Raw genomic sequence first — 16072 nt, forward strand, 5'->3', positions numbered from 1 at the left:
ACATCGGTGTCCTACCAAAACTAAACTCTGACCTACACTGTGGTGCCACATCCGTGTCCTATCAAAACCTTACTGTTACCTACACAGTGGTGCCACATCCGTGTCCTATCAAAATCTTACTGTGACTTACACCTTGGTGACACATGCGTGTCCTATCAAAACTTAACTCTGACCTATACCGTGTTGCCGCATCCATCTCGTATTAAAACCTTACTGTGACCTACACCGTGGTGCCACATCCGTACCCTAACAAAACCTTACTATGACCTACACCGTGGTAACACATCCGTGTCCTATCAAAACTTAACTCTGACCTATACCGTATTGCCGCATCCATGTCATATTAAAATCTTACTGTGACCTACACCGTGGTGCCACATCCGTATCCTATCAAAACCTTACTATGACCTATACCATGTATCACATTCGTGTTGTATCAAAACCTTACTAGACCTATACCATGGTGCCACATCCGTGTCTTATCAAAACCTTACGACGATTTGCACAGTGGTGCCACATCCGTGTCCTATCAAAATCATACTGTGACCTATACCGTGGTGCCACATCCGTATCTTATCAAAACCTTACGGTAATCTGCACCGTGGTGCTACATTCGTGTCCTATCAAAATCTTAATGTGACCTACACCGTGGTGCCACATCCGTGTCCTACCAAAACATTCCTGTGACCTACACTGTGGTGCCACACCCGTGTTTTATCAAAACCTTACGGTGACCTGCACCGTGGTGCCATATCCGTGTCTTATCAAAATCTTAATGTGACCTACACCGTGGTGCCACATCCTTGTCCTACCAAAACCTTCCTGTGACCTACACTGTGGTGCCACATCCGTGTCCTATCAAAAACCTTTCTGTGACCTACACTGTTGTGCCAAAACCGTGTCTTATCAAAACCTTACGGTGACCTGCACTGTGCTGCCACATCCGTGTGTTATCAAAACCTTACTGTGACCTACACCATAGTGCCACATCCGTGTCATATCAAAATTAATACACTGAAGATATCCGTGTCTTATCAAAATCTTAATGTGACCTACACCGTGGTGCCACATCCTTGTCCTACCAAAACCTTCCTGTGACCTACACTGTGGTGCCACATCCGTGTCTTATCAAAACCTTACGGTGACCTGCACCGTGGTGCCACATCCGTGTCCTATCAAAAACCTTTCTGTGACCTACACTGTTGTGCCAAAACCGTGTCTTATCAAAACCTTACGGTGACCTGCACTGTGCTGCCACATCCGTGTGTTATCAAAACCTTACTGTGACCTACACCATAGTGCCACATCCGTGTCATATCAAAACTTAACTCTTAACTATACCGTGGTGTCACATCCGTGTCCTATTACAACCTTTCTGTGACCTACACCGTGGTGCAACATCTGTGTTCTATCAAAACCTTACTGTGACCTACATTGTGGTGCCACATCTGTGTCCTATCAAAACCTTACTGTGACCTACACCTTGGCGCCACATCCGTGTCCTATCAAAACCTTACTGTAACCTACACTGTGGTGCCACATCCGTGTCCTATAAAAAGCTTATTGTGACCTATACCGTGGTGCCCCATCTGTGTCCTATCAAAACCTTACTGTGACCTATACCGTGGTGCTACATCCGTGTCCTATCCAAACCTTAATTTGACCTACACTGTGGTGCCACATCCGTGTCATATCATAACCTCACGGTGACCTACACCGTGGTGCCATATCCGTGTCCTATCATAACCTGACAGTGACCTAATCTATGGTGCCACATCTGTCTCCTATCAAAACCTTACAGTGACCTACACAGTGGTGCCACATCCGTGTCCTATCAAAACTTAAGTCTGACCTATACCTTTGTGCCACATCCATGTCCTATCAAAACCTTACTGTGACCTATATTGTGTGCTACATTCGTGTCCTATCAAAACCTTTCTGTGACCTACATTGTGGTTCCACATCCATGTCTTATCAAAACTTAAGTCTGACCTATACCTTTGTGCCACATCCATGTCCTATTAAAACCTTACTGTGACCTATACTGTGTGCTACATTCGTGTCCTATCAAAACCTTACTGTGACCTACATTGTGGTGCCACATCCGTATCCTATCAAAACCTTACTGTGACCTACACCATAGTGTCACCTCCGTGTCCTATCAAAACCTTACTGTGACCTACACCGTGGTGCCACATCCGTGTCCTATCAAACCCTTACTGTGACCTACACCTTGGTGACACATCCGTGTCCTATCAAAACTTAACTCTGACCTATACCGTAATGCCGCATCCATGTCATATTAAAACCTTACTGTGACATACACCGTGGTGCCACATCCGTATCCTATCAAAACTTTACTATGACTTATACCATGTACCACATTCGTGTCGTATCAAAACCTTACTGTGACCTATACTATGGTGCCACATCTGTCTCCTATCAAAATCATACTGTGACCTATTCCGTGGTGCCACATCCGTGTCTTATCAAAACCTTACGGTGATCTGCACCGTGGTGCCACATTCGTGTCCTATCAAAATCTTAATGTGACCTACACCGTGGTGCCACATCCGTGTCCTATCAAAATCATACTGTGACCTACACTGTGGTGCCACATCCGTGTCCTATCAAAAACCTTTCTGTGACCTTCACTGTTGTAACAAAACCGTGTCTTATCAAAACCTTACGGTGACCTGCACTGTGCTGCCACATCCCTGTGTTATCAAAACCTTACTTTGACCTACACCATAGTGCCACATCCGTGTCATATCAAAACTTAACTCTTAACTATACCGTGGTGTCACATCCGTGTCCTATAAAAACCTTACTGTGACCTGCACCTAGTGCTAAATTCGTGTCCTATTAAAACCTTACAGTGACCAACACCTTGGTGCCACATCTGTGTCCTATCAAAACCTTAGTGTGACCTACGTCTTGGCGCCACATCTGTGTCATATCAAAACCTTAATTAGGCCTACACCGGGTGCCTAATCCGTGTCCTATAATAACATTATGTGACCTACACTGTGGTGCCACATCCGTGTCTTATCAAAACCTTACTATGACCTATACCGTGGTGCAACAACTGTGTCCTATTAAAACCTTACTGTGACCTATCCCGTGGTGCCACATCCGTGTCCTATCAAAGCGTTACTGTGACCTACACCGTGGTCCCACATCCGTGTCCTTTTGAAACCTTACTGTGACCTACACTGTGGTGCCACACCCGTAATCTTTCAAAACCTTAATGTGACCTACAACGTAGTGCCACATCCGTGTCCTATCAAAACCTTACTGTGGACTACACCGTGGTGCCACATCCGTGTCCTATCAAATCTTACTGTGACCTACATTGTGGCGCCACATCCGTGTCCTATTAAAATCTTACTGTGACGTATACTGTGATGCCACATCCATGTCCTATTAAAACCTTACTGTGACCTACAACGTGATGCCAAGTCTGTGTCCTATCAAATCTTACTGTGACCTACACTGTGGTGCCACATCCGTGTCCTATTAAAATCTTACTGTGACCAATACCGTGGTGCCACATCTATGTCCTATTGAAACCTTACTGTGACCTACACCGTGGTGCCACATCTTTGTCCTATCAAAGCCTTACAGTGACCTACACTGTGGTGCCACATCCGTGTCCTATTAAAATCTTACTGTGACCAATACCGTGGTGCCACATCCATGTCCTATTGAAACCTTACTGTGACCTACACCGTGGTGCCACATCTTTGTCCTATCAAAGCCTTACAGTGACCTATACCGTGGTGCCATATCTATGTTCTATCAAAACCTAACTCTGACCTACACCGTGGTGCCAAATCCGTTTCCTATCATAACCTTACTGTGACCTTCACCATTGGGCCACATCCGCCTCCTATCAAAACCTTACTATGACCTATACCGTGGTTCCACGTTCGTGTCCTAACAAAAGCTTACTGTGACCTACATCGTGGTGCCACATCCGTGACCTATCACAACTTACTGTGACCTATACTGTGGCCCCATATCTGTGTCCTATAAAATCATTATTGTGACCTACACCTTGGTGCCACACCCGTGTCCTATCAAAACCTTACTGTGACCTACACCGTGGTGCCACATCTGTGTCATATCGAAGCCTTACTGTGACCTACACCTTGGTGCCACACCCGTGTCCTATATCATAACATTACTATGATCTACACCGTGGTGCCACAAAATGTCCGAAAATGTTATCTAAATAATGCAAGGATTGCCATCGATTCCTATAATAGGATACATTGCATATGTAAATATGTAATTCGAGACAACGATCAAAATTCATTATGTATATCTGCTAAAGCACAGATGCGCATGTGGGTGTAGCAAGAAAAAGACTTTAGTGAAAGTACCAGAAGTGTCATCAATCTTCACCATTTGTCCACATCAGTAGTACTCAACTTCAGTCATCAAAACGGTATGATTACTACAAGTGCCTTTATTTCCATGTGATACAATTTTACGTATCTTCCAGAAAAAGCTCGAACATGAAACTAAAATGTGTCGCTAATACTTGGAGCAAAAGAACCTGTATTTACATATTACAGAGTTATCTGCCCTTGCGGGTAGGTATTGATTGTGAACTTGTGTGTTTCCGAGCGTAACGTCATACTTTTCTGAGAAAACGATGTTAATTACGCTCACGTAACAATGACGTAACAATCGATGCCTATCCGCAAGGGATCTAACTCTGTAATATACAAAGACGGAATAATATTATGTAAAGTCATGGTTGTCAGTTATAGATCTCGTGATCGCGAATTTATATACTTGAAAATAAGTTGAAAATAATAAAGGCGCATACAATTGCGAAAATTGCGAAAATGGAGTCTTCCACAGTATTTGCTCTCCTGCTTTTGTATGTAACTTATTTATGGTTTTATTTGTCGATAATCTATGCTTTAGCATATCAGATTACCATATTCCCCGGCAATTTATTACACAATGTGTTTTAGTGACGCATATTTAATAAGTTATATGACATTGTTTAACATAGGTAACACATGTCTAGATAAACCAATAACTGTACATGTTACATATCATATTATCTTTTTATGGCTTTGTGTATGCGAAGAAAACTTCAATTGAGGTCAGACAAGTAAAAGAGACAAATATATACAGCAACGGGATATTTATTCAATTTATTGGAACGGTTCGTTTGTTTCCGGGACGAACCCGATGTTCTGTTAAATGGAACCCGACGAACAGTTGAAAAGAAACTGTTATTCTGGCACGTCTCGTTTGAGGATTCCAAGTTTGGCTCAATGGCATTATAAGTATGGCAATTGGAGAAATTATTTCGAGTTCACATTTTCAAAATGCCAAATATATCGATAACAACAAGCTACACACTATCCTAACTGTATCTTTCTCCTAATCCAAATATGGGCCCACCTGTCGACTAGGTTTACCATTTCGTACACGCTTACACATTGCATTTTACCATACCTCCTCGATGTAAACACACTTTACTGGTCATTCACTTCTGATGTAGACATCGGTAAGGTGTGGTTATAGAAATACCACGAAAATTAGATAACCGTTTATATAAGGAAACGCATGTTTTTCAATATTGTTTTCTTCACATTACATGAAGACATGAACAAAGTGAGAAAGTTATTTATTGGGATTTACAAAAAAGATCAGAAACTGTGAATTGAAATACCAACACAGATTTGTTGAATAATTCTTGGTTTTTTTTCTTTTGCAATATTTGAAGAGATAAATCACAAACCATTGCCATTTTATAATGGTAACGCTCAGCATTAAAGTAGTTTGCGTAATCAGGGAATGGTTAACTATGTGACAAGCAAAAATAGACTTTAGCCAACAAAATGAGCCTTAATCTCGTGATGAAGTGATTAGACAAACAGCCATTTTTTCTAAAACATTTTGTTTTTGTAATTCATCGTTCAAAATTATGAGTAATACATTGTTCATATGTACATAATTAATTTTTCTTTGTTTTCATACCAAATCTGGCTTTCTGATTTGCCAATATTTTTTTGCATACCACTATGAAAAAAAAAGATCCGAGAATGGCGCGAAACCCCTACGTTTTCGTGACGTCACAATAGAGACATTGACGTTGCGTATTGATTCAGAAAAAAGAATCCCTTGAAAACCACTATAACGTTACATTTAAACATACTTCATTTTATCAAATAGAGTATAAAATTAATTATAAGTATTGATGTCACTATTTTTTAATTCATCGGGTTATGAAAAAAAATTGTTTGCTAACTTTACACAGTTTGCAAACAATTTTTTTTCCATACCCCGATAAAATTAAAAAATAGTGACCTTTACGTCCTAATAATGCCTATAACAGGCTTCCCCGGTATGCAATCTGTTACCCGTGGGAGTGTCTGTATGTTTTTGGAGGCTGCGGTATATTGGTGTTGTGTCTGATTGCGATAGTGTGGCGTATGGTTGCAGAAATCAACCGTAGACGTCAAAACATATCAGAGAACAAAATAATCAATAGACTGTTTTAATGTTTTAATTTATCTAATATTCCCTGTATTAATAGCTAAGGACATCTATAAGTGTGAACGAATTTTAATATTAAGGTGCTGTTTTAATGTTATTCGTCTTAATGTGATAGCGGAAACTCATGCCTTTCTTATAATGTTATTTCACTGAATAATGCTACCAAAACATAATGCATACTCATGTACTAGTATACATTGTACCGATATCAGACAAGCTGGTCTTCCTGTTGGGCGGAAGGATAGCGTGATCATTACATTCACACGTTATAAATTTGAAGTTATAAAATAGTTATCTCAGGTTTACGAGGCAACCAATAAAGTTGTCGACATATTGACAGCTGTTCAGCAGTGATATAACGTATTTCTTATACAGTTAGGTCAAAAAGAATATATGTCTGTTTAGGGTTACCCGACCGACCCTAATTTTTTTACCCACGACCCTATTTTTTTCCACTTTTCTGCGATAAAAAAAATAAAAGTCGGGATTTCGATTGCAAACTCCAGTTCCGGTCATTATTTTAGAGTGAAAGACACTAAAAAAACATCCCGACCTACCGACCCTCTTTTTTTTGCCAATGTAACATTAAACAGACTTTTTTGCCTTATTGTATAAAAATGGTTTCTCTTCGCAATATACCTATTTTATTATGACTAATAAAAACAGTGTCATGTTTTAGTTAAATTGACTGTCATCTGGCGCAGTGATAATCAACTATTAAGACGACGGCGCGAAACATAAACAACGTTATGAAAGTTCTCGATTAATTTATATTAATAGAATTGTTCAAAAGCCTGAGATAAACATAGTATTGATGTTCAGTCATAAACTTTTGCAGCTCTATTAAATTACCAATTTCGTTTTAAATTCCCATTTTAAAAATCAAACGACTATTAGGAAAGGTAGACGGCCTTTAAATGACAATGACAAACAGACGTTAAACAAAATCATCCCAAATACCCAACTATTTTTCATATGAAAATACTTAATTTTCTCTTTGTTTCTGGCTTTCTGATTGGCCTATTCATTTTTTTCATTCCACGATGAAAAAAAAAAATCCGAGAATGACGCGAAAATCCCGACGTTATCGTGACGTCACAATAGAAACATTGACGTTGCGTATTGATTTGGAAAATCCCTTGGAAAAAATTAATGGAATCGTACGTGTAAACGTATTTCATTTGATAAAGTAGCCTCGAAAATTAATTATAAGCATTGAAGTCACTATTTTTTAATTTCATCGGGGTATGAAATAAATTTTGTTTGCAAACTTTTGTGAGAATCCGCTACGCGGATTCACACAGTTTGCAAACAAAATTTCTTTCATACCCCGATGAAATTATAAAAATGGTGACTTCAATGCTTAATTATTACGCCATTTTAGCAGCCAGTCGGAAGTGACGTTACAAATGGCGACGTCATTTATTTGGCTGATACAATATTTTGTAAGTTATTGCAAATGAAATGCTCATTACAAGCAACATCGAATTATTGGAGAGTGACATAAAAATCATTCAAACAATATTATATTATGTTCAGAAGTATGCAAGTGAAATGAAGTGACATGCTTCAAAAATCGTACCTGAGAGTTTTGAATCAGTTTTATACATAGTGTAAATGGGTCGGTGAGGGCGTTGTAGACTATATAAGACTCTTTCATATGTGGATATGAAGGAAAGGGATATTCTACCCGAGGGTCACAAAATGTAGTTAAACTCGAGGCTTGCCGAGGGTTTTGCAACATTTTGTAATCCCGAGGGTAGAATATCCCTATCCTTCATATCCACTTATGAAAGAGTATTTTTCTTTCATACCTCAACGTTTTATTGCAATTTTACAAGGATACTATCCCGCCATTTTGAAATAAATTCGAAGAAATCCACGACTGAGAGTCAATTTTCCATATATGAAAAATTACGGGATATTTTCAACAAGAATTCCGTTGTTTGCATCTTTTATAGTAAAACCAGTCAAGTTTGTAAAACAAAATATTAAAATTTTACCGAGGAAATAGAAATTTTGTTGACGCCATGACGTCACGAGGCTTTATTGCATATGGGTGGCCATGCAATACAGCCCCAGGCGACATGAGTGTATTGCCCTAGACCACCCAGTAATACACCCGTAGGTATGAAAGAAGAAAACGTCATTGTCATTCCTGATATGTGTTTTTTTAATCACAGTTTAATGTTTTTAACTTGCATTGTCAGATGTGAACGACTCAATTTATATACTTTTTTTAAACGAATCACATTTCACTATATTATTTATAGCAATTTTGAATAATGAATATAGCAAAACAAAAATAAAAAAAATAAAATGTTGAAGAATTTTAGGAGTAAGACAAGGTTCAGTTCAACTCCTATTTATTTTTTCTATTAATGATGGGCCCAAAATAATGTCCAATTGATGGTTTTTATGAAATATATAGCAGCGCAAAATAGTGCTGGGGAAAGAATTAAGTAGTACGAAAATGTACGTTTGTTTATCAATGAATAAAAATACACATCGCACAGTTCAAGGATAAATCGTACATTGTGTGTGTTCCTTTTTGACGGACTTGCCTCATATGAGCGAGCTGGCCAAAAGTGGGTCACATACACTTATCAGCGTAGACGGGGCACAGAACAGGTATATGTAAGTACAATGTATTTGGGTTTAATATGTATCAGTATATATTTATCTGTCCATGTTCAATGTATGTATGGATAAAACATATCATTAAACATTAAGGTTTTTATTGAAAGATTTGCTATCTTATTGAATTGGGACACTTTGTCTTAAGCTTAACACTCGAAAGCCATGTACTATAATAACACTCACACTCGGTGATAACAACCACACTCAGGGATACAAATCATAGGACTTAGACATGTTATATTATCAATCACACCCGGGGATTCGCACTGTAAATGTGGCTATGTAACTGCAGTTAAATGTAAAACAATAATTATTTCCAACACCTTAACACCTATATTCCACTCACTGTAAAATTATTACTTTTCGAAGATACACGTACAATAATTATACTATAAGTACTGAAAAAATGAATCAATTTTCATTCACTCTTAGCAATATATCAAAGATACTCATATAAATTCTAGCAACTTCCTGTTGTTGTTATCTCATATTCCACCCTATCTGTTTTGCTCATCTTTATGAATTTTGTATTCGTTTTTAAATCTTATCTGCAAACCTTCCGATGCTGACGACAAAAGAGAAATTAATTTTCACAGGAAGCCTCGAGTGAGCAGGAGAAAGCTAAAAGAAGTTTTTTGAAAGTTATGGAAAGCGTTTTAGCACTTCTGTAATTTTTTATCGGAGGAATGGATCATGAATATAAGTTAAAATGATTATATCTCTCTAATAAATCTTTATCTCCCTATGCCTCTATCAAATACAACTTTATATACATGGTATATCGTATTGTATACAATTGTAAAACCATTTTGTCTACGCAATATAAATATATGAATTTTCGGGAACAGGGTTTATATAAGTTGTATAATTTGTGCCTAATTCCATTGCACCTTTGCAATAAAATATATTTAAATCAAAGTTTTTAATGAATTCAACATTTTTCAGTGTAAATGCATACCACTATGTTTTGATTTAGTATCTTACCGCAATATGACCTTTCCACATACATGTAAACACATTAGGTTTATCTTCATGGAAAAGTGATTTCATTCATTCTACATGTAAATAGGTAGTGAGCGACATATTGTGCCTGCCAGGGGTTTAAGAACACTTGTATCTTAGAAGAAAGCGAAATCGAATGGACACTAAAATTTATGATGATGGTATCTAAAATTAGTTTTCAAATATATATATATAGGCGTTTAAGATCAGTAAAGGAAAAGGTCGACAAATGTTATTGGAAAGAAATAAAGAATATTAAAGTAGATACGGCAAAATATGTCAGCGCAAATTGATACTATTAGTTTGGGATGTAAGTAAGTTATCTTAAGTTAGGCCATGGAAAAATTAAAAAAAAAAAAAAAACAAGAAAAAAACCCACAACCACACACACAGATTGAGATAAACGTAAAATATTACCAATTTAAATCACCCGATTACAGCAGAAATAAATATTGACGGTTTTGGAATTGATATTTGCGGCCTATGCACGTTAATGGTAGAAATAAAACTGAATTCGATGACGATTAAGAAATCTAAAAATAAACGCATAACATATAGAGAATAAAGTTAAATGGAAATAATGATATAAACGTAATAAAACAAATAATAACCGCTAAAAAATGAACATTTTACCTAGACGGATGATAAAGTAAAAAAAGCTAACTAAAGTTATCAAAGGCATGATTTCAAACAATAGAATCTAAAAATACGAATATTTATATTGATATAGAAAACAATAACACATTATTTCTTCAAATTACATTATCCTGTCAATGTAAAATTGCTGAGTGAATTCGCGACCTGCATTTTGGTCCTACTGCAAATTTTGATGAATATATTTTTATTATGCTTTAATATCTTCTCATTATGCATAATGAAAATATCTTCATCAAAAATTGCAATAAAAAAAAACAACTAAAATTCGAGTCGCAAATTCAATCAGAAATTTTACTTTGATATGATTATTTACCTTGAAAAAAATAATGTAGCTTAAGACGTAAATTAACACCAAATGTAAGAGAAAAATAATTCTTGAAAGTAATGAAACAGAAACGGACAGACGGCACATATGCATTCAGTGAGAAACCTCCCTGCTCATATCAGCCTAGGGCACATATCTATTGACACAGAAATGCAGGATTTGATATTCCTGTATGTATTGTGCCCATCATTTGTATCATAAATGTCACAAGAATATCCACATATATACCTACATTTACCGGAGTCCATGTAGGAAGGAAGTGTGGCTTTGACCTCAGTGTACGTATGTATAATAGAAATGATTTGTTAACACTGTAATCGTTAAGATGGTGAACCGTGTTTTTACGTTTGATATTGCGCTTCAATACCTGAAGCATATTTGAAATTGTCTGCATATAATACATTTACTTTTTTTAATTCATATTGAATGGTATATTATATGTAGTTATTGATTATTACCTTATGGGTGAGAGTAACGTCATCATTTAGTGTGAATTAGTCAACGTTTTTGCAGTTCTAACCTCATCATTTAGTGTGAATTTGCCAACGTTTTTGCAGTTCTAACGTCATTATACAGTGTGAATTAGTCAACGTTTTTGAAGTTCTAACTTCATCAATTAGCGTGAATTTGTCAATGGTTTTGCATGAGTTGTATCGCCATCAATTAGTGTGAAACATTCGATGATTATTAACTGAAGGTATTAAATGACGTAACTATTTTAATAGATGAGAAGAACAGATTAAGTTATTGTTTACAGAAAGAATAAATCTCGGGCGGTATGCTTCAGTGAGATATCACTATAAAATAGGCAAATATCCCACCATTACAAATGACAACAACACGAACATACCACAATTCCAGCATACAAAATTTACTAACGCAACACGCCACATTCACTGGCGATCTTAACGCCTTTATGGCTGTTTAAGATACGTTAATCTAATTAACCCAAGGACCGACTATTTTTAGTTTTTACTTATTTTTGAAACTATTTATATCTTTACCTGTGAATAACGTTATATCGATAAATCGATTTGTTTTTAGATTTGAAGATGTCGACAATATTCCTGTGTGTCGTCCTATTCGTCCTATTTCTGGTTCTGAGGTGGATCGTACGGAGCCTGAAACTCGGGAAGCTGTCGGAACGTTATGTGTTCATAACAGGATGTGACACAGGATTCGGAAACATGCTCGCAAAGAGGCTTGATTCACTAGGAATGAATGTATTTGCTGGTTGTTTAACATCCAAGGGTCTTAATGACTTAGACAAGGCTACATCCGGGCGTCTGGTTGCCATTCCGCTTGACGTCACTAGCGAAGACAGCATTCTTAAAGCATATTCCGAAGTAAAAAAGAAACTTCCGAACGGTAAAGGTAGGTTTCAAACGTTTTAAAGTATTTCAACTGGAAGAAATTTAGCATAGCAAATAATAGCTAAACAATTATACAAAAGAATGACTAATGCTTATTGTAATTTTGGATAGTGACGAAAGGTCTGCACGAACAACTGACGTGCATTTCTAGATAGACACTAGCAGTGCTGATCATAAACACCAAACACGGTTTACGACAAAAGTAAAACGATCCATGATGTCAGTCATTTTCATTTCAGGGGCAACAACTCGAATAAGCTTATAGCTAGTAGAACTTTCACTCTCCCGGACATCTTCTTATGTTACGTAATCGATAGACAAACGCAAATCATTACTTGTTTACTTATTTACGTGTATTTTGTTCTGTCCTAAAAGGTTTATGGGGAGTGGTAAACAATGCTGGGGTCACCGGAAATGGATCACCTGTTGAATGGCAGACAGTCGACAACTACCGAAAGTGCAATGACGTCAACTTATACGGAATGATTCATGTGACTAATGTTTTTCTGCCTTTGGTTCGAAAGGCTAAAGGTCGCATTGTGAATATCACAAGCATCATGGGAAGGGTTGCTCTGGTGTCCGGTCCCTATGTCGTCTCAAAATATGGAGCAGAAGGGTTCTGCGACTGCCTCAGGTAACAGATCCTTACCGTATCAAGAGCACACGTATCGATTCGTTAATGTTTTTTTTCGATTTGGGAGCATTTAATTTCAAAGCAGATGGATTTAAGGATAAGTTAAAATTTTGTATATCTTTTGTTATATGCAAGCAAGCAAGTGCGCAAAATCTGATTTTACGATTATGCTAAAAACTGCAGTAAGAAAGATCAGGCCCCACTTTCATCAACATTCTTTACCTTGCATAAAATGATCAATAGAAATGCACTAAAAGATTTAAGATTTAAGGAAAATCTTCAATTAAAAAACATTCCATAACTTTACGCAATGCTTTCCTATGGTGAATTGCGAAAAAAATAAAAGAATAACTGGGCCCTGTACACTTCGATTTGATAACGTTTGCTATGTTGGTGTCATCTTGCCATTTTAGATACCAATTATATAATTGTGGAGTCAGTGTTCATATAATAGAGCCTGGATTTTTCAACACCGGTATCGTCAATATGGAGAGTATCGAGAAGAGCATGAGGACATCGTACGACGCCATGGACAACGAACGGAAGGACTTCTATGGAGACCAGTATATCCCTCAGGGTAAGTGACGGCCTCGGCTGATGACTATTGTTTTATAAAGCCGTCGTATAAATATATTTCATTTCATCCATTCATTGGAAGTATATATGTGGAATATATAACGTACTAAAACAATAACTGCACTCGAAATAGCCTTAATTAGCCTAATAACTGATGCTAATACTGTCACTGCATTTTAGATTCGTTATCAATCCCTTCGTTTTAATTATGAAGGGAGTTCCTATGTAGTGGCCTCTACAAAACATCGTATATCCTTTAGAATAAGTTTAAATATATTTTATGTTTTTATATGGAGTATGTTCTTATCATATATCGCTCAAGAGAATTTGTTTCACTGTAATTTCACGTTTATTGATGGAATCTTTTCTCTTAGAAATCACTACGCTGTCGTATCAGCCAATCAGATACAGCGTTATATACAGCGATGACATTTGTGAACGTTATGGCCTGATATCACATGTATTTGAAATGCTTATTACAAGGAATAGTTTTATTTCAATCATGAGTTCTTCGTATGTTTTCGTTCTTTCAGTAATGGAGGACGCTAAGAAAGGAATAGGCGCCATCATGTCGTCTGATATGTACAAGGTTGTGGACGCCTACACGCATGCGCTGACAGCCGTTTACCCACGTGCTCGATACGTCATAGGGTTTGACGCGAACGTGTTGTTCCGACTGATATGGACCTTACCAGAGTGGATAAGCGATCGTCTAGTTGCTGCTATGTTTAAATTCCCTACCCCGGCGGGGCAAAAGAAAAAGTAGCTAATAATTTAGCTATAAGTACTACTTTATTTAGTTCTAATTACCTAATGTAAATAATTGTTTGTTTGTTACAATAAAATTGACGAATATATTTTTTAGAAGTTTTGATCTAGATCGGTTTTGTTTCATTTATTAAAAATAAAAAAAAACTATATTATCTATTTTTATGCGTAATAGATACGGTAAACCAACTTATTATAACTGAGCAAAAATGTTGACATACCCTTTTTTCTGAAGTAATATAGTAAAATCTATGAATAAAGTTATACAAATATATAATGCTTTATAAACGTTAGTTAGAATACAGACGTTATGCGATTTTGTATGCCTTATTTAAGCATTAAACTATTTTCCTGTGTTATCTATGGTCTATATAGATGACAGAACTTTGCAGACAATTTGTCTAATGCTCGCTAGCTCAGTATGAGATGATTGTCTACAAAGCTCTGGCATCTATATAGACCAGATATGCCACAGGGAGATAGTTTAATGCTTATATTTACATTACCAACTCATTTAAGGGGTTCTGCATTTACATTGTTTAAGCTAGACCAAGTTTATCAACAACGATTGTATCCACAAGATGGAATAGCCATTTTGACGGTGATCAGTTGACGTCACCACGTCAATATTAGTGACGTCATAATGGCCTCGTTTTTGGTGTTAGTTATTTAAGGAATATATTTTGATATTGTTGAGGTTAAAATAATAATGGAGCACGTGTAAATTAGGTAACCCCGGCGAAATTTACACGGGATATTAACAGTTTTTTACGCAAATTGATGTTATTTATTTATTCTCGCGACAGTTGCATATGTTAATAAAATACCCATATTTTTCTCTTTCGTCATCGTCAATGAATTCGATTGAACAGCTGATCGGAATAGAGTCATTCATATGTTCCCACCAAAAGTTGGGTCATGACCCCACGTTGCTACGCCAACGACTATTCCCGTAACATTGAAAGAAGCCGTTAAATACCAATAGGATTGGACATAAAACATTATCTACCTTGGCTCCCATCTTCATATACAGGTGACAAAATACAAATAAATTTATTTTAAAACAGATATGTATATACTTGGTGGGTTTAATGAAGGTAAGGGGAGGCTACTCCCTTATATCTAGCGCAAGCATTATGATTCACATTTATGGACATACAAAAACTGAAAAAAAAAGAAATATATTTTATGTTTGAAAGTAAATCACATAATATAACATACAAAAATTTAAAATACGTACAAGATATAATTCATAAGATATATGTATACAGAAAGAAATGGAACTTTAATGCTTGGAAATATTATGCCGACTTACATGCCGTGTGTCATATTGGATTAAAATGATCTTAAAGAAGGACATCATATTTTGTAAAACTCATATTGTGATAAACAGTGTAATGAAAAGAACCCTTTACTTAATATCATTTGAACTTTAGATATTACACAATTGTTAGCGTGTAATGAACTTAACATGTCACATTAAGTGTTTTAGCTTCTTAATGTCGTGAAATACAAAAATATTGCATTACCATTTATTGTCCCGATAAAGAGCACACATAAAAGTATGCA

At 36.6% G+C, this 16072-nt stretch overlaps 1 protein-coding gene across 2 annotated transcripts; it reads left to right on the top strand.

Annotated features, from left to right (window-relative positions):
* Positions 1 to 8874: 8874 nt before the first annotated feature.
* LOC138317695 (retinol dehydrogenase 7-like) lies at positions 8875 to 14613 on the top strand. Of its 2 annotated transcripts, none has more exons than XM_069259541.1 (5): positions 8875 to 9165; positions 12197 to 12526; positions 12901 to 13159; positions 13573 to 13736; positions 14269 to 14613. In XM_069259541.1, exons 2-5 carry the CDS (start codon positions 12205 to 12207, stop codon positions 14499 to 14501), a joined length of 978 nt encoding a protein of 325 aa, XP_069115642.1. In that variant the 5' UTR covers positions 8875 to 9165; positions 12197 to 12204; the 3' UTR covers positions 14502 to 14613. The 2 variants fall into 2 exon arrangements, with proteins under 2 accessions (XP_069115642.1, XP_069115643.1); XM_069259542.1 differs by lacking the exon at positions 8875 to 9165 and adding an exon at positions 9221 to 11430.
* The last annotated feature ends 1459 nt before the right edge of the window (positions 14614 to 16072 follow it).

The sequence above is a fragment of the Argopecten irradians genome, chromosome 3 (assembly GCF_041381155.1).
Source record: "Argopecten irradians isolate NY chromosome 3, Ai_NY, whole genome shotgun sequence".
Classification (NCBI taxonomy): Eukaryota; Metazoa; Mollusca; class Bivalvia; order Pectinida; family Pectinidae; genus Argopecten; species Argopecten irradians.

Coding starts and splice junctions, on each gene's coding strand:
- LOC138317695 (XM_069259541.1), top strand. CDS start 12,205: ATGTCGACAATATTCCTGTGTGTCGTCCTATTCGTCCTATTTCTGGTT. Junction 12,527..12,900: donor GAAACTTCCGAACGGTAAAG/GTAGGTTTCAAA, acceptor CTGTCCTAAAAG/GTTTATGGGGAGTGGTAAAC. Junction 13,160..13,572: donor GGGTTCTGCGACTGCCTCAG/GTAACAGATCCT, acceptor TTGCCATTTTAG/ATACCAATTATATAATTGTG.